Source organism: Elephantulus edwardii, unplaced genomic scaffold, assembly GCF_000299155.1.
Source record: "Elephantulus edwardii isolate Elephantulus edwardi_28Jun2011 unplaced genomic scaffold, EleEdw1.0 scaffold00001, whole genome shotgun sequence".
Lineage (NCBI taxonomy): Eukaryota > Metazoa > Chordata > Mammalia > Macroscelidea > Macroscelididae > Elephantulus > Elephantulus edwardii.
This window is the reverse complement of record NW_006399751.1, coordinates 2,658,546-2,684,628: the sequence shown is the minus strand read 5'-3', so window position 1 is coordinate 2,684,628 and position 26,083 is coordinate 2,658,546. Positions and strand designations below refer to the sequence as shown.

Here is a 26,083-nt window from a genome sequence, read left to right as displayed (position 1 = left end):
GCCTATTAATTCACACCTTCTCAAGCAATGATTCTCAACTCTTGCAGAGACTGATGAAGGCTTTGTATCAGCCATGCTGCATTATTCTGTGCACACTGCATGTATAAAAGTAAACATTTATATGTTTAGGTAGCATAAGGATTCCTTGACGTAAAACCATAGAATCTAATTAAGAAATCCTGTTGTAGAAGAATCCTTGACAGCATCAATTGTGTAGAAAAAGGATCTGAGTATCTGTGCTTCGTACCTTTCTATTATCTGTGCTTAGTACCTTCATATAAAGCGTTTGCCTTGTTTTCCCGTGATGGGCACTGGAGGTGTGCTTTCCACAAATTTCTGGAATTTGTGAGGAGTGTGCTGGTTATAGGAAGCTAATTAGCAACAAGAAAACATAATGGCTTTGGGAATGAATTAAAAGGTTTGGGAAATGTAAATTTTAAGGTTTCACCCTTTCCATAAATATGGGTGCATCTCTTCATATGGAAAGATGGAGTCAGTACTAGGTTATTCTCTATTTATTCGAGTTTTCAAGCCATGAAATGGTTTTCCGTGAGCCAAATAATGAGTTTCTATCTATTGTTAAGTGCCATTGGGTCGAGTATGACTTATAGTGACCCTGTGAAAAACAGATCTGAACCCTTTCCTGTCCTATGCCATCCCATCATCTCTGACACACTTGGGCCCATTGCTGCAGTCACTGTGTCAGTATACCTCGTTGAGGATGGTCTTCTCTTTGGCTGACCTTCCCAAGGAACAACCTATCCTAGAAATACATATATGACTGAAAAGACCCTGGCTTTTGTCAGACACATCTTAGTCTTTAAGGGGACATCCTTCCTTCCCAGCACTTTGCTGATAGCCAACTTCCCCAGAGCAGTACATCTTTTGATGTCTTGACTGCTGGTGCCAAGGGTGTTGATTGTGGATCCAAGTAAGGTGAAAGTGTTGCCATGTAATCTTTTCTCTGTGTATCACGATATTGCCTATTGACCAAGTGGTGAGTATTTTTGTTTTCTTGGTGTTGAGATGTAACCATATCAAAGTTGCATTGTGTTAATCTGCATAATGCAGGTTGTTGTTGAATCTTCCTTAAATTTTGATACCACATTCTTCATAAAGTCCAGCTTCTCAAATTATTTATTCAGTTGGAGAATACAAAGAAAAGTACTCATCATTTTTCAAGCTCGAAGAACTGAAAAACAAATCCAAGCCTTGCAATACTGAGAAGTACTATAGGCAAAATCTGAACGATCCAGCAAGTATCAAAAGAAGATAGAGTAATACACAGAGTCACTGTAGCAAAAAAGAATTTGTTTACACTGAAAATTTTCAAGAAGTACTATATGAACAAGAGCATAAGGTAATGCTGCACTGATAGAATTGACAACAAGTTCTCGGAAATTGGTGGGATACCAGCTTACACGTTTCAGCTAACAGATGTAACCCAGGACATGCTCACCAGTCTGTGCTAGGAAATTTGGAGGACGACGAGCTGGCCAACTGACTGGAAGAGATCCACTGTTAAGATTTCTGTATAGATCTGTTAATTCAGATCTAGAGCATCTGTTAATTGAGAGCAGCACTAAATGAGCTCAGAGAGGGAGAGGGAAATCTGTAGCCATACCACAGAGAGAGGCTAGAATTTTACTGACAATTGGACTCGAGGTCTTGTCTCTGCAGTGGACGAATCAAAATAGATGGCAGTGTCTTTCCTCTGAGAAGTTTGGTGTTAGAACAGAATTTGCAATTATTTTACAACTAAGTGAGCATAATGAATATGTGGTTAAAATCATGCCTCTGGAGGATATTTTGCTGTAATTTTATTAAGAAATTGGCCCTGGGAAAGTATTGGTTAGGCTTTCTGACTGTAACTCGGTTTGTTCCTTGAACAGGGAACTGAAATTAGCAGGATGAGAAATGCCCCTCAAATTGGAGCTCCATTTTCTAAACGATAATCATTAAGAAATGGCCAGTCTGTCGTCGTTCCTTTCCAAAAGGAAAGGGATGTTTCTTAGTCCCTGAATGGCTAGATGAATGGGAGTAAGAGTGGCAGCTTGCTAGTCAGATGTAGCCTTTGGCTGCAGAATAGAAAAAGCAGACAAAATCTATCAAATAGAAAATTCCTGGCTGACTTCACTATGTCCAAAGTATCTAAAGCTAGACATTCTGGAAAATACTATTTTCTGTCTGAGTCCAAGGTCTCAGGATCTAACTTGAATTGAGTTTTGATTCCTCTAAAAGTAAATTCCACCCTGATAAATGGAAATAGATTACTTTCTACACAATGTCTTTCCGTTCAGTTGTAAATGGAGAGTGTTTTGAGGAGGCTTCATTTAATAATACCTTATCAGACAGCTTTCAGGAACCTGCAGTGTCTAATATGTCTGTTGCTATGGTAACAGCTGCTTGCTTATGCTCTGCATCTTATATCTGTGTCTTCTGTGGGTCCCTTTTCCTTTTACCAATGAGGGGGCTTGAAAAATATTCTCTTCTGGGAACAATTGCAGCACTGGCCCTCCGCTGCGGAAACTGCACCCACAGCTCTTCATTCTGCTTGGCCTGTTGGAAACAGAACTCCAAATGGTGTCTTTATACACGTCATATGAAAGAAAGAAATCTATCATGCTTAAAGAAGAAGAGACAAGTGCCCCTCCAGGCCTGGCTACACAGCCCACCTCCAGAGTCAGTTTCACATTACTCAGTCTGGTCTATTTTCACAGAAGCTTGAGATTTCAAATTGGTAGTGATATTATAGAAAACTCTTACACTCTGGCCTCATTTTTCCAGGCTTTTGGGGAGTGGGGAACATGTATTCTTAGCCCCTGAGTAAAAATGGGAAGGCCACCTGCAATGATATTTCAATACTCTATTTTTTTTTTCAATACTCTCTTTAAATTATTCTAACTGATCACTGTCTTTCCAAGTGACAAGACATACCCCTCGGGTCCTGGAGCATTGCAGTGAGGAAATTTTCCCTTTCCCTCAATTACATAACCAAATCTGACCTCAGAGCGAAGCTGAGGCTTGGTCCCTGAGCAGCCAGGAACACCTTTTCCTCTACCTCTCTTCACTTCTCCCTTTGGTAGTTCTTACCGCTCTGTCTCCCCTTTCCCTGCTCTACCTATGACTTCTAGAGTGGATCTTGGGTGACTTTTCAGTCATTTCTCTGGCTCTGGGACAGGTCAGCCTTCTTGCTCTGTCCTCCCCCAGCCCCTCAAACTGGTGCTCATAGCCCTGGGGCTGGTGACCTGCCTGGTATTGGCGCTCTCATTTTGTCTCCATCTCAGAGAAAAGTAATGAAAATAATCGGGCTTCATTAATTCCAAGCCTGTGAGATGATAGCCATTTGGAGCCCTGTGTGCCAATTAGATGGTTTAAATTAGAAGTGACCTTGGTGTACCGCCACTGCTTGCCTCTCTGAGTCTAATGAAGCTTTTTCCCTCCAATTCATTCTCCTTCTCAGCTCCCTTTTCCACTCTTAACTGGTCTGTATTCTCTCATTCACTCTTTTTTAGTCTTTCTCATTCCTGGTTATAAAAATATGTTTGGGGACTACATTTGTTTCTGGACTAAACGAATGTTAATATGACTCTGCATTTTTTTGTGAGCTTTTAGGTTTTTTTTTTTAAAAAAAAAACGAAACAGTTTGGGTAGACAATCTCACAGAAGACATTTTAGCAAAGAAATGAAACAAGATGGCACTAAGCCTTTAGACCCTGCGGTTCAGTGACCAGCCTAGCACATCTGCCCCAAGCTGCCTGGCCAGTGGGCTGCAGAGAGTGTGCGCAGCCCCTGTGACCCAGAAAGAAGCGAGCTGATAGACTCGCTGACCGTCAGCTTTCGCTCTACTCCTAGGTAGAATGCTCAGTCCTGGAAGCAGCTTAGTTTTAACGTCACATCTGTAGTTTCCAAGGACTTCTGAACTAGTAACGGACCCCTGTTTACAGCAGTATAGAAATGAGTAGGCCAGGCCTGTGCCAGGGGAGAATTCCGGAGGCCGTTCTTTCCTTTCACTGTCTGAGGCTCTTTTTGCTCTGTTGATTTCAATGGAGAGTGAAGGATATGAGGCTTCCTTGAGAGTGCAGGTACTTGCAAATCTAGCTACATTTAAAACCACAGCCCTTTCAGAAGCAGCTCTCCTTAGCCGGGCACTGCCAGGACTGTGAGAAGGGAGGCAGATCCAGCGCTTTCTTAGGGAAAGAGATTTCCTTCTCCACATAGAACATGTTGGTTGCATTAATGTAACCTGGGCCATCCTGAGTGGTATTGAGAGGTGAGTTTGCCTGAACAGTTCTGTATAATCTTAAAAGTGTATCCTTTAGTGGTACATGATGTTTCCATTGGCCATTCCACACCCATGTCCTTTACAACTTCTCTCAAGAAAGATGATACCACTTCAAAAGTCTGGGTTCTAAAAGGCGTGTCCTTGGGGTGCTGGGGTACACTCACCTAGTAAGAATCCTGAAAGGCATTAAGTCATAATCCAAAATAATGATGAGGCAGCAGGAACTGGGTAATGTCACCTCTTAGTAGAGCCCAGGCTATTAAAAATAAGCCTGTGGATTTCCCACTAGGGATCCTATGATTCCCTAACATTATCTGAAATATTCTGTGTGTGGAAATATTTTTCTGAGGGTTTGAAACTTTTACCACATTTTTTAAATTAAAAAAAGTATATTTTACAAGCCTAAAAGAGTCATTATTCTGGGTTGTGAGCTTCTTGGGGACAGGGATCTCTCTGTGGCATGTGGGTGTTAAGCCCAATTGTGTACTATTACCTGGACAAAGCCTAGAACTCTGCAGTTTGGTTTTTGACAGAGGTAGTGGGTAGAGAGACTGGATGTGGGTGTTATTTTGCTGGTCATGGGATCGTGTTCTTTAGAGACTGTCAGGTTTAGGCACGCTTGGGGTGGCTGTGGTTAGGATGTAGCTGCGTGTTGTCCTTTGTGAATGTGTGTACTGTAGTGCTCCTAGCGAAAGAGACGGGCTTTGAAGAACTGGGCCCAGCCTAAAGATCGTCCATCGGCGAATCTGAATAGCGCAAGCTGAACCGTCTGTGCAGTTTGGTGGGCAGGGCAGGTGCGGAAGGATTTCCTTCATCTTTGTCCACCTCTCCTTTTCTTCAGTGAGCTCTCCTGGGAGGGTCATATTTGTGCTTCTTTAGGGAAAAGCATGCATGTTCTGAGTCAAAAGCTTTGAAAATTCATGAGAGTGAAGGAACGAAAGCGGGCAGGAGGAACATTAGCGCCTCAAAACTGGTGTATGGGGTCCTCGAGTTAAGTGGGGTGCAGATACTCTCCACTAGGATTTCTAGATTCCTTCTTCTCTGGTAGACTAGTAGTAAGAGGCTGTGCTGCTATCCCAAAGGCACATGGTTCCAATCCACCAGCTGCTCTGTGATTTACTGCCTCCGAAAACTCCACTGGAGGGCTGCTCTGAGTCAGGTCCCCACTCGATGGGACACAACAGCGGGAGGATCCTTCAGCGCTCTTCCTGTTCCCCTCTGGGCACTTCCTGCCTGTTCAATTTCATACACCAGCCCTCCCCACCCCCAGGGAGAAGTGGGGTATGCAATAGCTAAGAAGATGCAGGTAGATAAAAGTAATTACTTAAACACATATGGGGCAAGACTTACTGGTTTGGAGGCCTAGATTAAGATGCAGAGGAGCATGTGAGGTTGATGATTATATTTCGGGGAGAGTTAATTGATGGAAGGTGAAGGCAGACAAAGAACCGCTGCTTACTGCCTCCTTGAATCCCAATCAGGAATTATGATTAAAGTCGCAGCGAGACAACAGAGGGCTGATGAATTGGTGTCTTTTTTCCCCCTTTTTTTGCCGTCATTCACACTTGATTGACTTCAACCTTTCAAGTGCAAAAGTCTCTCTTTTCCATTATTATTCATAGCCATCTGAGTTTTTCTAATTAAAGTGTATGAAAACAATTACTGATCCGTCGTACTGAGTCTGTTAGAGGGGATGTCTGCCTTACTGTAATGTGTATAAAAAGCCTACAGTTTTCTATAATGATGTGCAGCTGAGGTGTTAGATAATTTTATTCTTTTTTACTCAGTAGGGCTTTTTTTATTTCTCATAATTCATTTTTCTTAATTCCTAAAGATCCCAGAAAAGGGCTGATCCTGCAGCTACAACCGAGAAGAGAGGTGGGAGGGAGTCTTTCTTCCTTTCCTTTTGCCCCACTGGTGCCCCCAGCCTAGTGGTCCCCTCAGCTGAGGACTATAAATTAATCGGTGACCTTTCACTCTCTTGGATTCCCACTGGACTCCCTAACCGTACTGGTCAGAAATGCTTTCTGTTAAAAAGAAAAGAAATGGAATGAGTTTGGCAATCTCTGTTCCACTTGTAATGATTCATCAACAGCTAGCCATAACCAGCTGCCACCAAGCTTTGTGTGAGGGTGCAGATGTTGGAAAGAGCAGAGATGCTGTCACGCATGTTCACCTGTCACACACCTGCTCTGCGGAAACCTCACACTGCTCAGGTGCCTTCTCTGGAGGGCTTGTTGCTTCATTTTTACACTCTGGTATCTTAGAGGAACTCTGGTGGGTTTCCTGGGTTCTCTGCTATCTTTGGAACCTCTTCAGATGTGGTGGGGAGTTCCGTTTTGGTGTAAAGTGAGGCAGCTGTCTGGGTTTGCTCTAGGAAGTTGAACCTACCACTGAAGAGTCTAGAGTCTATGTCAGCAGCTTGTCTGATCAAGGCCAGGATCTCCAAACCCATCAAAAATTAATAGTAATTCATTTGAGATAATGATCTCATTTTGAACAGAAATCTAGTTGTTCTAATCTTTGCAACAGCAAGGAAGGATATTATGGCAGTAAAGTAATTTTAATGGGAAAATGATGCCTCCAAGTGGGGCTGGACGCTGTGAGCAGAAAGGTTGGCAGTGGCTAGAGCCTCTGTCCTGGTAACCCGCATGCCAATCAATTTTCAGGCTGTCATCTAATGGAGTTTTTTGTTGTCGTTTTTTTTTAATTTCAATTTCTTTGTAAGCTTGATTGAATTATGCCAGAATTTGTAAAAAACAGCCTTAAGTTTCTTATACACAAAAATGTCTACATATCTGTGATTCTCCCTCCCGCCCCACAGTGCACCCTTGTCCCAGACTGCTGTCATACATGTAAAGCCTGATTGTACATTCCTTTCCAACAGCTCTTCCCCTCATCATGCTAAGGCGGGTTTCTTTATCTCTCCACTCTTGCCCCATTCCCACACCCCCCACCCCATGTCTGCGCTATTTTGTAACAGCAGGAAGGAAGATGATCTTTCCTAACTTCAGAATACCACTCTCATCTACCCCAGCACTCCACAGTTGGCAAGGGGACATTGCTGTCTCTTCAACTAAGAACTGCTTATCCTTACATTAGGCATTGAGGGTTCGCTGTCATCCCAAAGGCAGGCGGTTCAATTCCACAAGCTGCTCCACTGGGGAAGGGTGAACAGTCTTCATCACGGGATTTATAGCCTCTGAAAACCTGCTGAAGGGTCAGCTGTGAGCTGGTTCTGTTCTGACTGAACGTAACAACATTCACGTGAACACAGGAAAATAACAGCTCATTTGGTCAAGTTTCTGACAAGATGTTAGGGAGGACTGGAGAAGTGATGGGGAGGGTGTGACAAGGTTAATTCTCGAATTGTCGTATGAGGATGCAGAGGCCATAATCCAGGATGCTGTGTGAGCTGACATCTGATGTTGTGTTCTTCAGGCAAAGATTCCAAGAAATCCTGGCTGAAGCACTTGTCTGCTCTTGATCTCAGCTTGTAAAGGGTTACAGAATGTTGTTTCCGAGAAAATGTGCCTGTGTGTTTGCGTGTCCTTAGCCTTCCCTTTGTTCTGCTCTTATTCTTACCCTTTCTTTATTCCCCTCCTCTTCTTGCCTGAATACATTTTGAAAACAGTGCTACAATGCTCTCTGCTTCAAGATTACAGTGTACTTTACTAGGTATGATTTAATTAGGGCCCTTATTATGTTTTCAGCAGCTTAAGGTGGGCCTTTCAACTTATCTACCTAATTGGTTGCACAAGAAGTTTCACAGCCCATGACAAAACATTGTCAGTGATCAAAGTCAAAATTCTGCATAAAGGAAAAATATTAATAATAAGATTATTCTTCAAGTGTGCACTGCTAATTATGTCCAGAATGTAACCGTAGAAACACTTTTGACTGATGTGAGCTTTGTCTAATAAACATGAATCTTCAGTGAGCCATGAAAAGTGACACCTCCGGCTTTACACTGGTGAAGGCTAATTTTGCTTATTAAATAATTTTTTACGATTTCCCTACTTTGTGTCTCTTTCCTCCCTTTGCCGCTCCTCATCTCTCTGCCTCTCGGTCCTCAGGTGACCACCCCTGAGATGGTGATGCCCAGCAGCATGTTCCTGCCAGCAGCCATTCCAGACCGAGAAGGGAGTTCCAGTTTGGAGGAGACAGGAAAGCAGTCTGGTTAGTATCATTCTTTGACCCTGGGAACAGAAATCAAATGGAAATCTTGAGCCAAACTTGTCACAGAGAATCTTTCTTCTACTCCTGAAGTGAGTGTTGTTGGTCCGCAGGTGAGAGGGCAGTGTATCAGCTGCAGGGGGCGCTGGTGTGGTCCTGAGGAAGATGCACTGCTAGCCAAGAGGACTCTTCTTTCTGATGGTTCAAATCCACCAGTCACTCCAAGGGAGAACGGGGGACAGTCTCCCTTCATGTGATTTGTTGTTGTTGTGGACTGTAGAGTCAGAACTGACCCATAGCTGACCCTCCGGCAGGTTTTCTGAGGCAGTTAATCACATGGGAGGAGACTGCCCAACCTTCTCCCGTGGAGGAGCTGGTAGTCTCAAACCATATGCCTTCAGGATCGCAGCACAGCTTCTTCTTGCCACTCGGCCACAGCCTCAGAAAGTCTCCTATATGTTTGTCCTGACAGCAATGAGCTGATTATGAACAGTATATTCATTATTCAGAACATAAAGTAGTTGATATAGTTTTAAAATAAGAGAAAATAATTGTAAAATGTAGAAGTTTGGTATAGATGATGTGTCCCCACAAACTGTACAGTTAAGGGGATGAATGACCAGTGATTCAGGCAGTAGCTGCACTGGCCTGCGAAACAAAAGGTCGGCAGTTCAGTGTCCAGCCGCTCCCTGGGAGAACAGTGAGGCTGTCCCCGCCTGTTAATATTGACAGTCATGGAAACTCAGTGTGGTGACTATGAGTCAGAACTGTTAGTGGTCTTTCTCACCTCCTGTAAGCAAGCACTTAAGATTTAAATTGGGAAGCATTCAGCCCCTCCTTCTCCCTTGGTTATTTATGGATAGGATGATCTTATTTTAGAAAAAGAATTTGAATATATTTTAGTAATTGTCCACTTGTCATTTATATCATTAATGTCCACTTGGCGGTCATGGTATTAAATATCTTGACAAAATTTCCTCATAGTATACTGGATAGCACTTCTTACCCACAACTTAGGGCAGCCTTGGTTCACATATTCTACAACACCATGTGCTAAATCTTATGATATAGAAGATAGAAAAAGGAAATACAGGATCAGGAAACTTCCAGGCCAGTTCTTGAAATACGATTCTGTGACAAGCAGTTACATACTGTTTAGTTCTTTGAGATCTGTGATAGGATATATAATAAGTAAGAGTTGGAACTCGGTACTCTGTATTTCCTTTTCGTCATTTCTAGTGCTGTGCTCCTTGTTTGTAATACACCACAGTTAGGGGATCTGTGATCAGGCTGGGTGTTTCCCTCATCAGATTGTTAGTAACTACTGATTAGACAGACAGTTCGCACTGGGGGCTGTCCTTGAAACAAAGCCTTACCTTTGGGTTTGATGTTTGGTGGTGTTTTGTTTTTTTTACAGAAACCTCAGAGGATCTGGGAAAGAACATCTTGCCGTCAGTGAGCACAGAGCACAGTGGGGACTTGAAGCCATCTCCTGTTGACCCAGGCTCTGTGAGGGAAGACTCGGGCTTCCTCTGCTGGAAGAAGGGGTGCAACCAGGTTTTCAAGACTTCCGCTGCCCTTCAGACCCACTTCAGTGAAGTCCACACCAAGAGACCTCAGCTGCCTGTGTCGGACCGCCATGTATACAAGTACCGCTGTAATCAGTGCAGCCTAGCATTTAAAACCATTGAAAAGTTGCAGCTCCATTCCCAGTACCATGTGATCAGAGCTGCCACCATGTGCTGTCTTTGTCAGCGTAGTTTTCGAACTTTCCAGGCTCTGAAAAAACACCTTGAGACAAGCCACCTGGAGCTGAGTGAGGCTGACATCCAGCAGCTTTATGGTGGCCTTCTAGTCAACGGGGACCTCTTGGCAATGGGAGACCCCACCCTGGCTGAGGATCACACCATAATTGTTGAGGAAGACAAGGAAGAAGAGAGTGACCTGGAAGATAAACAGAGCCCCATGGGCAGTGACTCCGGGTCAGTACCAGAAGACTCAGGCTCAGAGCCAAAGAGAGCTCTGCCTTTCAGAAAAGGCCCCAATTTCACCATGGAAAAATTCCTAGACCCTTCTCGCCCTTACAAATGTACAGTCTGCAAGGAATCTTTCACGCAAAAGAACATCTTGCTGGTGCACTATAATTCTGTCTCCCACCTGCATAAATTAAAGAGAGCCCTTCAAGAATCGGCAACAGGTCAGCCAGAACCTACCAGCAGCCCAGACAACAAACCTTTTAAGTGTAACACGTGTAATGTGGCTTACAGCCAGAGCTCCACTTTGGAGATCCATATGAGGTCTGTGTTGCATCAAACCAAGGCCCGGGCAGCCAAGCTGGAAGCTGCCAGTGGCAGTAGCAATGGGACAGGAAACAGCAGCAGTGTCGCCCTGAGCGCCTCCGCCCCCAGTCCTGTGAGTACCAGCAGCAGCGCCAACACCTTTACCACCACCAATCCAAGCAGTGCTGGTGCTGCTCCAAGTTCCAGCCTACTGAACCAAGTGCCCACTGACAGTATAGGGATACCACCTCTTGGAAATCCCATCAGTGCCAACATTGCTTCCCCTTCAGAGCCCAAGGAGGCCAATCGGAAGAAGCTGGCAGATATGATTGCCTCCAGGCAGCAACAGCAGCAGCAGCAGCAACAGCAACAACAAGCACAGTCGCTGGCTCAGGCCCAGGCCCAAGTTCAGGCTCACCTGCAGCAAGAGCTGCAGCAACAGGCTGCTCTCCTCCAGTCTCAGCTCTTCAACCCCACTCTCCTGCCTCACTTCCCCATGACCACGGAGACCCTGCTGCAGCTCCAGCAGCAGCAGCATCTCCTTTTCCCTTTCTACATCCCCAGTGCTGAGTTCCAGCTCAACCCCGAGGTCAGCCTGCCGGTGACAAGTGGGGCTCTGACGCTGACTGGGACAGGCCCAGGCCTGCTAGAGGATTTAAAGGCTCAGGTTCAGATCCCGCAGCAGAGCCACCAACAGATCCTGCCGCAGCAGAGCCAGCTCTCTCTGCCCCAGACTCACTCTGCCCTTCTTCAGCCAAGCCAACACACAGAGAAGAAAAACAAATCAGTCATCAAAGAAAAGGAGAAAGAAAGCCAGAGGGAGAGGGACAGTGCTGAAGGGGGAGAAGGCAACCCAGGGCCAAAGGAACCACTGCCAGATGCCTTGAAGGCCAAAGAGAAGAAGGAGTTGGCACCAGGGAGCAATTCTGAGCCTTCCATGCTTCCTCCACGCATTGCCTCGGATGCCAGAGGGAATGCCACCAAGGCACTGCTGGAGAACTTTGGCTTTGAGCTTGTCATTCAGTACAATGAGAACAAGCAGAAAGTGCAGAAGAAGAATGGGAAGACTGAGCAGGGAGAAAATGTGGAAAAGCTTGAGTGTGACTCCTGTGGTAAGCTCTTCTCCAATGTCTTGATCCTCAAGAGTCATCAAGAGCATGTGCATCAAAACTACTTTCCCTTTAAACAGCTGGAGAGGTTTGCCAAGCAGTACAGAGAACACTATGATAAACTCTACCCCCTGAGGCCGCAGACCCCAGAGCCACCCCCACCTCCACCCCCGCCCCCACCCCCGCCTCCACCCCCCCCTCCCCCACCACCACCTCTCCCTCCCCCTCCACCCCCGCCCCCACCCCTCCCCCCCCCCCCGCCCCCCCCCCCGCCTCTTCCTGCAGCCCCACCTCAGCCCCCCTCCACGCCAGCCATTCCTGCTTCAGCTCCACCCATCACATCCCCAACGGCTGCACCCGCCCAGCCTTCTGTTCCCCTCACCCAGCTCTCCATGCCAATGGAGCTGCCCATCTTCTCACCGCTCATGATGCAGACAGTGCCACTGCAGACCTTACCTGCCCAGCTGCCACCTCAGCTTGGACCTGTGGAACCTCTGCCTGCAGACCTGGCCCAGTTGTACCAGCATCAGCTCAATCCAAACCTGCTGCAACAGCAGAATAAGAGACCTCGAACCAGGATCACAGATGACCAGCTCCGAGTTCTGAGGCAGTACTTTGATATTAACAACTCCCCCAGTGAAGAACAGATCAAGGAGATGGCAGACAAGTCCGGGTTGCCCCAGAAGGTCATAAAGCACTGGTTCAGGAACACTCTTTTCAAAGAGCGGCAGCGTAACAAGGACTCACCTTACAACTTCAGCAACCCCCCCATCACCAGTCTGGAGGAGCTCAAGATTGACTCCCGGCCCCCTTCCCCAGAGCCGCAGAAGCAGGAGTACTGGGGGAGCAAGCGCTCTTCAAGGACAAGGTTCACGGACTATCAGCTGAGGGTCCTGCAGGACTTTTTTGATGCCAATGCTTACCCAAAGGATGATGAATTTGAACAGCTCTCTAACTTACTGAACCTGCCCACTCGAGTCATTGTGGTGTGGTTTCAGAATGCCCGCCAGAAGGCCAGGAAAAATTATGAGAATCAGGGAGAAGGCAAAGATGGAGAGCGGCGTGAGCTTACCAATGATAGATACATTCGGACGAGCAACTTAAACTACCAGTGCAAAAAATGTAGCCTGGTGTTTCAGCGCATCTTTGACCTCATCAAGCACCAGAAGAAGCTGTGTTACAAGGACGAAGATGAAGAGGGGCAGGATGACAGCCAAAATGAGGATTCCATGGATGCCATGGAGATCCTGACTCCCACCAGCTCCTCATGTAGCACCCCAATGCCCTCACAGGCCTACAGTGCCCCCGCCCCAGCAGCCAACACAGCTTCCTCCGCCTTCCTGCAGCTTACTGCAGAGGCTGATGAACTGACCACCTTCAGTTCAAAAGCAGAAGTGAGTGATGAGAAACCAAAGCAGGCTGAGCCTCCCAGCACACAGCCAAACCCAGCCCAGGAGAAGCAGGGCCAACCAAAGCAAGAGCTGCAGCAGCAGGACCCGCCCGAGCAGAAGACAAACACACCCCAGCAAAAGCTCCCCCCGCTGGCCTCTCCCCCTTCACTACCACAGCCACCTCCACAAGCACCCCCTCCTCAATGCCCCTTACCGCAGTCAAGCCCCAGTCCTTCCCAGCTTTCCCACCTTCCCCTCAAGCCCCTCCATACATCAACTCCTCAACAGCTGGCAAACCTACCTCCTCAGCTAATCCCCTACCAGTGTGACCAGTGTAAGCTGGCATTCCCATCATTCGAGCACTGGCAGGAGCATCAGCAGCTTCACTTTCTAAGTGCACAGAACCAGTTCATCCACCCCCAGTTTTTAGACAGGTCACTGGATATGCCCTTCATGCTGTTTGACCCGAGTAATCCACTCCTGGCCAGCCAGCTGCTCTCTGGGGCCATTCCTCAGATTCCAGCAAGCGCAGCCACTTCTCCTTCGACTCCGACCTCCACAATGAACACTCTGAAGAGGAAGCTGGAGGAAAAGGCTAGCGCGAGCCCTGGGGAAAATGACAGTGGGGCCGGGGAAGAACCACAGAGAGACAAGCGCTTGAGGACAACCATTACGCCAGAGCAGCTGGAAATTCTCTACCAAAAGTATCTACTGGACTCCAACCCAACCCGAAAGATGTTGGATCACATTGCACATGAGGTGGGTTTGAAGAAACGTGTTGTGCAAGTTTGGTTTCAGAACACTAGAGCTCGGGAAAGGAAAGGGCAGTTCCGGGCTGTGGGCCCAGCCCAGGCCCACAGGAGATGCCCTTTCTGCAGAGCACTCTTCAAAGCCAAGACTGCCCTGGAGGCTCATATCCGGTCCCGTCACTGGCATGAAGCCAAGAGAGCTGGTTACAACTTGACTCTGTCTGCAATGCTGTTAGACTGCGATGGGGGACTCCAGATGAAGGGAGATCTTTTCGATGGAACGAGCTTTCCCCACCTCCCACCAAGCAGTAGTGATGGCCAAGGTGTTCCCCTCTCGCCTGTAAGTAAAAACATGGAGTTGTCTCCCAGGACTCTTCTTAGCCCTTCCTCTATCAAAGTGGAAGGAATGGAAGACTTTGAAAGCCCCTCCATATCCTCAGTTAATCTCAACTTTGACCAAACCAAGCTGGACAATGACGACTGTTCCTCTGTCAACACAGCAATCACAGACACCACCACAGGCGATGAGGGCAATGCAGACAATGACAGTGCGACAGGAATAGCAACTGAAGCCAAATCGTCCTCAGCACCCAGTGAAGGCTTGACCAAAGCGGCCATGATGGCAATGTCTGAGTATGAAGATCGCTTGTCATCAGGCCTGGTCAGCCCAGCCCCGAGTTTTTATAGCAAGGAGTACGACAATGAAGGCACAGTGGACTACAGTGAAACCTCGAGCCTTGCAGATCCCTGCTCCCCAAGCCCTGGTGCAAGTGGGTCAACAGGCAAATCTGGAGATAGTGGGGACAGGCCCGGACAGAAACGTTTTCGCACTCAAATGACCAATCTGCAACTGAAAGTCCTCAAGTCATGCTTTAATGACTACAGGACGCCCACCATGCTGGAGTGTGAGGTCCTGGGCAATGACATTGGACTGCCAAAGAGAGTCGTTCAGGTCTGGTTTCAGAATGCCCGAGCAAAAGAAAAGAAGTCCAAGTTAAGCATGGCCAAGCATTTTGGTATAAACCAAACGAGTTATGAGGGACCCAAAACAGAGTGCACTTTGTGTGGCATCAAGTACAGCGCGCGGCTGTCTGTACGTGACCATATCTTTTCCCAACAGCATATCTCCAAAGTTAAAGACACTATTGGAAGCCAGTTGGACAAGGAGAAAGAATATTTTGACCCAGCCACCGTACGTCAGTTGATGGCTCAACAAGAGTTGGACCGGATTAAAAAGGCCAATGAGGTCCTTGGACTGGCAGCTCAGCAGCAAGGGATGTTTGACAACGCCCCTCTTCAGGCTCTCAACCTCCCTACGGCGTATCCGGCGCTCCAGGGCATTCCTCCAGTGTTGCTCCCGGGCCTCAACAGCCCCTCCTTGCCAGGCTTTACTCCAGCCAACACAGGTAGGTTCTGCTCCAGGGGATTCTTTTTCCCTTGAAAGACCTGCCAGTTTAAGCTCCTGTCCTGTGGCCACCATCTGACCCCTCCCAGTTCCGGTAGGAAGCTTCCCTTAAGTTCTCTGGCAGCAGTTAGTCCTGTAACTGCTCGAGTGCATGTGCTGCTCTGCTTTCACAGGTCACAGGTAGAACCTCCCCGGCTGAAACAATCTCTTCGGAGCCACCCTTGCCCTGTGTTCAGTAGCACAGCCGAGGTGTGTGTGCTGCTCGAGGGGGAAGCTTGAGGGCACATACTCATTCCTGGAACAGTCCCAGGAAAGAAGTTTGGACTTTAGATCTAGTCAAGCCTTGCAAAAATGCAGATTCCAACAAGATATTTGTTGTAAATATAAGACACTTGGATAGCCTAGCTAATTCTGGGTATTCCATTATGGAAATTGGTCAGAAATTATTTCAGTGAACTCCTTCTCCTCACCTGAGGCCCCTGCTCTCCATTTTAGTTAACTTGCTCTGGTAACTGCTGTCAGGAAACAGCTATTTTGTGATCGGTCCTTACTCCTAGAGTTCTCTTGTAACCAGAAAAAGTGGTTCCATTAGCTTCTAATTACATTACCCCTAGGAATGTTACACTAGACAATGCAGTTCTGAATTTTTATGTCAGTGCTCACTTTTAGGCGTTCTCAGTCCCCTCTTCTCCTATTCACAAAGATATAGTTCTCTTCTGTTCCCACTTCATCGACTTCTAGAGTTTATTCTCTGTCCTACTACTCCAATTTTGGGTCTCTTCTATATAGACAGATCCAGAGAAGATGAAGCTATGTCCTCTTCTCTGGATCGATCTATACTTTGTAAATTAGAACATCACCCCCATTATCCTGTGAGCCTTACACGTGTCAAGCAACTTCACCTGCTGACCTGCAGCGGCCAGCGTGTCCTCACCAAAGAAAGCCCTCAGAGGGCCTCTGATGCCTTCTGCATCAGACCAGGATATGAAGTCGTTCCTGGTTATGAGTTGGCCTGGATTTCTGGTAGAATTAACTCCCAGATTTGTAACTCTGGCTGTATTTTACAGAATACAAGGCCACTTCATTCCTAGTCCTAGTTTTCTTATCTAAAGAGAAGGTCAAGAGAAGACGTTGAGTATGTTGAAGTGGTTGTGTATGTGTGTTGGAAAGTAGTGTTACAGAATGATGCCAAAGCCAGCTAGCTGTTATGCAGGAGAGGAACTGTATGTAGCAAGTGTGTAGGCACTTAGTAAGCCTTGTGGCCCAGGGCCTTTCCCAGAGGGACTTAGGAAGGCCCAGCATATCATAGGAATGTGAGCAGATTAGAATCAGAGTGTCTGATATATTCCCCTTGTTTTACAGATGAGAAAACTGAGGCCCAGAGAGGTCAAGACCATTCTGCAAGCTAGGGTAGGACCCAGAGCTCCCACCCAGGCCTCCTGGCTCCCAGTGCACATGCTCCTTCCACAACACCCAATAAGAGCCAGTCAGTCAACAGGTGTATGTTTAGAGCTACTCAGGTTCTAACCACTGAGAGTGGGCTCAAGTTAGAAAGACATGCTTTTAATAATTCAAGGCAGTCAGGCATACCTCAACCACCATTACCTGACTGCACCACAGCTCTCGGGAGCACTGCATCAGTCACAGGAGGGAAGGAACTCAGGTTTTTTCACTCTCTGATATGTGAATCCTAATGCTAAACTCTTTCCATGTGGCCTTTTATTTAATCCCTTCACCTTCATGTATCATGGACAGTTAAGGTTCCAAGAGCTCTACTAACAGGCCAAGGTCGTACAGTCAGTACGTTAGCCATGATCCACACTTGACTGGTGTGACTCGGGAGACCACGCTAAGTTTCAGGAGTTTGAAATGACTTGAGTTCTGATTTTACAGATAAGAAAGCTGAATTATTGTGTGACTGCGTTGCATTAGTGTGACTATATTGGCTACTATACTGTTTAGTAAAAGTCTGGGTTCAATAACTTTCCTAAAATGGGGATCCCTTATGTAGATCATCAACTGGGGAGATAGAAAGTGAGACCAGGCCTCCTTGTTCCTGTCTTTGGTGGGAAATGCAGAAGCCGCAGGGCTGGGAAACCTCTGATGGGCCTTGCTTGCTCCGTGGATCTTTTGGCTCTGGCTCATGTGCTAAGAGTTGCCAGGAAGTGCCACATGCCATGTAGAACTTACAGGCTGATCTTTTTCAGCTTCATTGTGCACCAGAGCTGAGGCTTTCTGTTTGCCTCAGTGAAGTCACTCACATCCTCTCCTCTAATTTTAGTCCTTGAGTTAAGGAAACTGGATGGGTCTGCTGTGGAGGAAGAGGAAATGAATGATGCTGTGTGATGCTGAGGGAGTTGTCCTCCCTCATCACCAGATTGTTAGTGGATGTTTTCACCATCCAAAATTTGAGGTTATTTTAATTGCATTCTCATAGTTTGGCAAACATTACGCAAAGGAGGACAGAAATGGCAGTGGTCTTCACTCAGGTCAGGCCTTCAGGTGGTATATTTTTCACAAGAACAGTGTCTTGTCCCAGGTTGCTAGGAGAAGAAGGTCCAGATGATATATGAAGAGCTAGAGACTTTTTTAGCCTGTGCAAGCCTTGGTGCCACAATGGTTCAGGATATGGCTGCTGACCAGGCTGACAGTTCAAACCCACCAGACCGCAGTGCAGTTCCATAAAGATTGCAGCCCTAGAGACCCCAGGTTAGAAAGGAATGACACAGTGTACAACGCACTAGAGTGTGTCAGAGTGCGGACAGCACAGGATAGGACACGGTTCAGATCTTTTCATAGGCTCGGAGCCGTACGTGACGGCCCCTAACAACACAGATTCATTCTACAGGGTAGTTCTACTTCCTCTTAGAGATCACTAAGAGTTGGAATTCAGCTCAGTCGCAATAGGTTTGTAGTGTGTTCTGAAGCAAAGAGATGTCTAGCTTCTCGATGGATGAGGAGGTACTGCGGCAGCTTTGCCCTGCGCTCTTCCTGACTCCTCCAGCATGGCGAGCCATCAGCCACTCTGTCCTTGTCCAGCATCCTGGACTGAAAGACAAGCTGTCGGGAAGATGTTAGGTTCTAGGGTGGGTGGGACTTGAGGTTTTGATGCCAAAGACCCTTCTTCCCATGAGCATTGATGCTTGGGGTTGGAGGGTCTGATGTCTTGGGAACTGGTGGTGCCAGCACTCCGTGCTGCTGCATTTTAGACATTGTTTTCTCCTCTTCCTGTGCCTGGCTATTACAGAATCTGTAGTCCTGTCCTGAATGCCACCCAGACAGAGGCAACGTTTGCTTCTCCAGTGGACTCCAGCATGCTTTTCCTGGGTTTTAACCAGATTTGTTGAAGCAGATCAGCGGGGCCAACCAAGGCAGTGGAGCAATTCTCCCTGCATATCGTTGCCCCCCCCCCATGTTTCTCCGTGCTGTCCCATTCCTCCTCTTCTTCTTCATGTAACTTCTGTTCAGCCGCAGTATCAGGCACGTGCAGAGCCTGCTGATTTGTTCACGTGGCCTTGGAGACTTTCCAGCCTTCTTGTTTTCACTCTTCAGGTGCCTCTTTGTGGCTGCACTGTTTCTGTGGGGCTCTGACTCAGGCTTCAACTGAAAGTGACTACTTTAGGGGCCTCCAGTCTAACTGTATTGGGCACAGGGAGTGGTATCTAGGATCACATCCGGGTAATGTGAACTAGTGGGTGTGGCAGGAAGCTAAAAATTGTCTCCCTGGGAAGAGGAACTATGGAGCTGAGCCAGGACTGGAGCCTGGTGCTACCCAGGTCTTGGGCCCGGATGCTAGCGGCCCACGTTGTGTGCACGAGGATGCCGTGCATCAGAGCTGACTCGAGGGCAGCTACACTAACTCAGCCTGGAGGGACACTTCTTTTGGAAATTTTGGCTTTGAGAGAATCCTTCAAGGTTAAACCCCGAGACCTCCACGTATGTGTCACTGACAAAGGTAAAATATCAAGTTCAGATTCCTCACCCTTGACTGACATGTGATTCCCTTTCTATCTCCATTCTTTCCAGCTTTAACGTCTCCCAAACCGAACTTGATGGGTCTGCCTAGCACAACTGTTCCCTCCCCCGGACTCCCTACTTCTGGATTACCAAATAAACCATCCTCGGCATCGCTGAGCTCCCCGAACCCAGCACAAGCGACCATGGCAATGGCCCCTCAGCCCTCCCAGTCCCAGCAGCAGCCGCCACAGCCACAGGTGCAGCAGCCCCCCCCACCGCCGCCAGCAGCCCAGCCGCCCCCCACGCCACAGCTCTCGCTGCAGCAGCAGCCACGCAAGGACAAAGACGGGGAGAAAGCCAAGGAGAAAGAAAAGGTGCATAAAGGGAAAGGGGAGCCCCTGCCTGCTCCCAAGAAGGAGAAAGGGGAGGCACCCACAGCTGCGGCCGCCACCATTTCCGCCCCCCTGCCCACCATGGAATATGCAGTGGACCCCGCACAGCTGCAGGCCCTGCAGGCAGCCTTGACTTCGGACCCCACCGCGTTGCTCACGAGCCAGTTCCTTCCTTACTTTGTACCAGGCTTTTCTCCTTATTATGCCCCCCAGATCCCCGGTGCCCTGCAGAGCGGGTACCTGCAGCCCATGTACGGCATGGAAGGCCTGTTTCCCTACAGCCCTGCGCTGTCGCAGGCCCTCATGGGGCTGTCCCCGGGCTCCCTGCTGCAGCAGTACCAGCAATACCAGCAGAGTCTGCAGGAGGCCATCCAGCAGCAGCAGCGGCAACTGCAGCAGCAGCAAAAAGTGCAGCAGCCCAAAGCAAGCCAAACCCCAGTCCCCCAGGGGGCTGCTTCCCCAGACAAAGACCCTGCCAAAGAATCCCCCAAACCAGAAGAGCAGAAAAACGCACCCCGTGCGGTGTCGCCCCTCCTGCCGAAACCCCCCGAAGAGCCAGAAGCAGAAAGCAAAAGTGCGGACTCCCTCTACGACCCCTTCATTGTTCCAAAGGTGCAGTACAAGTTGGTCTGCCGCAAGTGCCAGGCAGGCTTCGGCGACGAGGAGGCGGCCAGGAGCCACCTGAAGTCCCTCTGCTTCTTCGGCCAGTCCGTGGTGAACCTGCAAGAGATGGTGCTTCACGTCCCCAGCGGCGGCGGCGGGGGCGGCGGCTCGTACCACTGCCTGGCGTGCGAGAGCGCGCTCTGCGGGGAGGAAGCGCTCAGTCAACATCTCGAGTCGGCCTTGCACAAACACAGAACAATCACGAGAGCAGCAAGAAACGCCAAAGAGCACCCTAGTTTATTACCTCACTCCGCCTGCTTCCCCGATCCTAGCACCGCATCTACCTCGCAGTCTGCCGCCCACTCAAACGACAGCCCCCCTCCCCCGTCGGCCGCCGCGCCCCCCTCCGCGCCCCCCCACGCCTCCAGGAAGTCTTGGCCGCCAGTGGTCTCCCGGGCTTCGGCCGCGAAGCCCCCTTCTTTTCCTCCTCTCTCCTCATCTTCAACGGTTACCTCAAGTTCATGCAGCACCTCAGGGGTTCAGCCCTCGATGCCAACAGACGACTATTCGGAGGAGTCTGACACGGATCTCAGCCAAAAGTCCGACGGACCGGCGAGCCCGGTGGAGGGTCCCAAAGACCCCAGCTGCCCCCAGGACAGTGGTCTGACCAGTGTAGGAACGGACACCTTCAGATTGTAAGCTTTGAAGATGAACAATACAAACAAATGAATTTAAATAAGAAAAATTAACAAACCAGTTTCAAAATAGACTAACTGCAATTCCAAAGCTTCTAACCAAAAAAGAAAAAAGAAAAAAAAAAAAAAGAAAAGCGTGGGTTGTTTTCCCATATACCTATCTATGCCGGTGATTTACATTCTTGTCTTTCTGTTTTTTTATTATTTAAAAGAAAATAAATAAAAAACAAACCCAGAAAAAAAAAAAAAACCCAACCAACCAACCCTCACCCGGTTCTAGTGTGTCCTTTTGAAGGTACTATCGTCTGGGAAACACAAGTCCGCAGGGCCTCCCTAATGTCTTTGGAGCTTAAACCCCTTGTATATTTGCCCCTTTTCAATAAACGCCCCACACTGAGAGCACAGAGGAGCCCGGCATGCACTGTATGGGAAAGCAGTCCACCTGGTAACAGTTTTCAATTCCTTGCTATCTTAGCATTCAGATACCAATGGCTTGCTAAAAGAAAAAAGAAATGTAATGTCTTTTTATTCTCAGGTCAATCGCTCACACTTTGTTCTGTTTTCAGAATCATTGTTTTATATATATTATTTTTTCAGATTTTTTTTTCCAGAAAAGATTTCTTTTTGTTTTTGTTTTGTTAATTTAAAAACGGGCAGAAAGTATTCGAGAAAAACAATGTGAACTGCTTTAGCTTTCTGGGGATTTTAAGAATAGCTTTTCTGCTGAAACCAATTTCAAGGGGAAAATTTAAGCACTCCCACTTTCAGAAAGAAAAAAAAAAAAAAACACCAACAAAACCCCACACATACAAAGAGTGTTGAGGACTTGTAGCTTAAAAAAAGTTTTTTAAAAACTGACTTTCTGTATTTATGATAGATATGACCATTTTTGGTGTTGAGTAGATTGTTGCATTGGAAATGAACTGAAGCAGTATGGTAGATTTTAAAGGAAAAAAAAAACCCTTTTGTGTACATTTAGCTTTTTGTATGGTCAGCTGACAGCGCCTCATTTGATGTTGTCTTGTTCATTCCTAGCAGGTAGATTGCAATCTGTTGATTCAAAGCGTTACTCCCCTTTGTCCCTAACTCCACTTCCTCTTTCTTCTTCCACCACCCATCCCGTGATCTCCCACTTAAGGTAGCTGCCTTCATTTCTTTGAGGGCAGCTGCAAATTATTTTATAAAACTAAAGAATTTAAAATGGTTTTCGGGGTCACTAGGATCCCCAAAGAATATTTTTGGTTGGGGGAGTTAAATTTTTTAAAGGCATTTGAGTCTAGTTACCTATGTCTGTTAGCCTTGTGTATTTATTTATTCTGTTTCCCCTGTCTTTTCTTTCATTTCTACTATTTTTTTTTGTTAGATGCTTCAAATAGCCCTTTTCCTAAACTAAGGCATTTGTTTCAGTTTGTGTAATTGGCATGAGTGTGTGTGTGTGTGTTTCTGGGTTTTTTTACCTAAAAGTTTTTGGTTAGGGGTTTGGGTTTTTGTTTTGTTTTTCCTCTCAGAAAAAGAAATTTCATGCTTTAAATAAAATCCAAAGACACACCCTTTCCCTGCTGATTGGGGAAGGGGTTCTTGTTACTTGAGAATTTGTTTTTGATTTAAACAAACAAGAAGACTTAGTTTAATAAAAGAAAGAAAAAAAACAAAAGATTCCCAGGTTGTTTATGTGCTGCTCAGACAAGCAGAGAAGCAACTGTTAAATGACAATTCCATATACCAAAAGATGCATTTTTTACTTCAAAGTTTTGTCCTTGTGTTAGGCAGTCTGAGCGGCGAGAGCGCAGCCAACAAAGCAGATAGCAATGTACAGGAAGCAAAAAACCTATGTGAGTGAGGCACGTGCGTTTATGTTAATACCTGTATTCCTGTAACACACAACACAATGCAACACACCCCCTTTATCTTAAAAACAGTCCGAACTTTGAAAGGAAAACTTTGTGCTGCTAAAACGTAGATTTTGGAGACAAATAGATGCTTTGCTGTTTCACTTTCATAGCCAAACATCAACAGAAACAATCTCCTCTTTCCCCCCTGAAAGTGTGAAGTCCTCCCCCTCCATTCCCTTCCTTATGTTTCAAAAGGGAACTTTGAAGACTGTGAATGCAGGTTCCATTTGGTCACCTTCAGGCTTCTTTCCCCAGTGCTGAAGCCACTTATTGACTTTGGGAAAAAAAAAAAAAAAAGACTGGAGCATTCCAAGATCTGAAAATGGATTTTTTTTTTCTTTTTTAGCCGGGACTATTTTATTTTTATGAATTTGTTTTTTATTTCATGGAAGAGTAGATCCTGAACTGTTGTACATAGTTCTAACTAGGCTGATGCACAGTGCAAATTCCTCTAAAATTTTTTTAAGTAGAAATAATTCTAAAGAGTACCATCTAACCATTCATACCAGTATCCAGTTGTAGCATAAGGTGTCAAAAACAAGAACACAAAAAAATTTGTTGTTTTAACAAGCTATTTTCTTTTAACAAGAATTCTTGTATTTTCTCCCTGTGTTTGAGATGAACATTTTTAAATTTTAAAGTTGTACAGTTTTTTCCATTATTTTATCTTGTTTGTAACTCTATGAAATATACATATATATATATTTTTTGCCATTTACCTGTTGTATGTTACTCTGTCTGTATCATATAGAAAAACTGTTTTTGTTTTTGGTTCTGTATGTGATTATCAATTAACAATTTAACACTAGCTTTACCTGTCAAAATGTTCTAGGTCTTTTCTGAAGTCTTTGTTTTTAAAAATGGTATTGCTTGGTAATAGTGCAATTTCTTTCCCTTCCCCTAAACTCGAAGTTCATTTCATTGTAATTTTGTCCACCTTATACCCGGTGGTTGGTTATGCCATGCCTTGACCTGTGAGTGTGCTTGGCAGACAGCAAGGTGGTTGGGTAGACGGGCTAAGGATGCTTTCACCCACCAGTGTTCCTCAGAGGGGTTGTGTGATTGCTTCAACCTGCAGTGAGTTGCACACTTAATGCTTTCCTCTACAACTGAACCGCCCCCATATATATTCATTCAGAAGAGAAAAAGTAATTCTCAGCATTAACCCAGAAGTAGCAAAGCAGTCAGTGATGGTGCAAACCAGAGGTTAAACAAGAGTGCTTTAAATGTCTATGGGCTGACAGCCACTATGGCTGTGAGTAGTATCCTTTAAAAAGCACCAAGTTCAATACAATGCTCAACTGTTTGTTTAGATTAATGTCACTCGGGGAATTTACTCCTGTCTGCTGCATAGTAGTAGGTAGCTGAGTAGGTATCTCAACCCACTTTTAAATGAGTTCTTCACTTCCATCTTTTTAACAAGTATCCATAGTGTGGTTGGTGCTGGACATCAGTTAGTCCTAGCACCACATGTGCCCCCAGAATGGAAGTTAACTCACCCATCCTTCCTCCATCTTTCCAAAAAGACCAAAAGAAAGAAAAAAAACACAAAGTTTAATACATATAGGAAGTTTTTGTTTTGTTAAATTAAAAGCTATTTAAAGAAGTGAATGTGGCCAAAGTTTTACACAATTGAAATAAAGTAAAACAGATGGCATGTGTTAATCCTGAGTTTATCAGGCATGGCAGGAAGTTGCAGGAGAGAGAGGCGGTGACCTAAGCCAGTGCACTTGATGTTCATGGACATATATTTTTTTTAAATAATAAATTAAAACATTTTTAAATAGAAGCATAACTTGAGTTGGTTGGTTGTTGGCGCTGAGATACTGCCCACTGTGAAACAAAGCTTTGACTAGTTTTTTGTTTGTTTACTTTGGGGGGGAGGGGACAAGTTTGGGTAGGAAAGAAAGCATAAATGAACGTGACCCTGAGGTGAAAAGGTATATGAACAGCCTTTGCAATGTAAAAAAAAAACAAAAAAAACTTTAAAAATTAAAAAAAAAAATAGAGCAAGTGAAACCAAAAATGATGTTCTTGGTGTTTTTCTATAATGTAGTCTTGTTAGCTTTTTTGTTACTGTAACAATGCTGATCTCGAACTGTACCAAAATACATGGAGACTAACAAAACAGAACCACATGGGACTTTCAAACTGAAAGTAAAAAAAAAAAGGAAAAAATTTGTCACAAAAACTTTGTTGTCATAGTTAAGTTGATTGTAGATGGTAATTAAATATACTCCTTTGAAAATATTTCATCAAGTATGTTTCCTGCTCATTGTGATACATTAAAAAAAAATATGAGCAAAAGCTCCTGTCTCTGTTACCAAACTCTATTGTGTGTGTGCATGTGCGTGCTTGCACGGAAAGTCAGGAAAAAGTTGGTGGGTGACAGTAAATGGGAACAGTATTTGGAGGTGAAGTGTGCAGAGTACTCATTCCAAAGTCCACAAGTCTACACACAAGCTCTTTGTTATTTCTAAGTGTTCCTAGATCCCATCGTGTGGGTCAGAATCTGTTCAATGGCAGGAAAATTGGGAGTGGGTTTTTAATCTACACTCATGAAAATGCCAGAAAGTTTGACCATTATGCTAGTCAGCCTGTCAGGTGACATGAGCCTGATCTCTTAACCCACATTTTTAATTTAAATGTTTGAGAATTGTAAATATTTTACCCAACCAGGAGCAAAGCAAGTTTACCTGATTGTCAAGAGAAAGTCCAGTTTCTCCAAAACATGAGTCAAATAGAGTTTTAAAACAAGAATATTAAAAGTTGAACTACAATTTACATTTCTTCGCAAAGGAACTGTCTAGACTCTGTTAGAGCCGAAATTGAGATACGGTAATTTACAAAATAAACTGTGTTAATGATAGAGTACTATTACTGAACAGGAAACGTTTCTAGTCTGTTGCAGTGGAGTCTGGCAATGATGCAGTGACCCTCCAGAATTCTACAACTGCCACAGTGCAGGGACTCGTACTCAAAAGGAAATGCTTGACTAGAACTATAGACCCAATGCCTCTTGGTAACCTGGCCAGTGTTTCTGCTCTGAGCCAAACACGTAGTGTCAGTGGGCCTAGAGAAACTCTAAAAGTCCCCAAGGCATTGAGTTTCTATCTCAGTAGGTTTTGGTACTGTTTAACTCTGTGATCT

At 45.9% G+C, this 26,083-nt stretch overlaps 1 protein-coding gene across 1 annotated transcript in view; it reads left to right on the top strand.

Moving 5' to 3' along the window:
* Positions 1–21,045, top strand: part of ZFHX3 (zinc finger homeobox 3) — a 185,793-nt gene extending 164,748 nt beyond the window's left edge. The window contains exons 7-10 of the mRNA XM_006878643.1: positions 8,362–8,464; positions 9,879–12,009; positions 12,097–15,395; positions 19,421–21,045. Of these exons, the coding sequence (XP_006878705.1) occupies positions 8,362–8,464; positions 9,879–12,009; positions 12,097–15,395; positions 19,421–21,045 (7,158 nt within the window). The remainder of the gene's footprint in view (positions 1–8,361; positions 8,465–9,878; positions 12,010–12,096; positions 15,396–19,420) is intronic.
* The last annotated feature ends 5,038 nt before the right edge of the window (positions 21,046–26,083 follow it).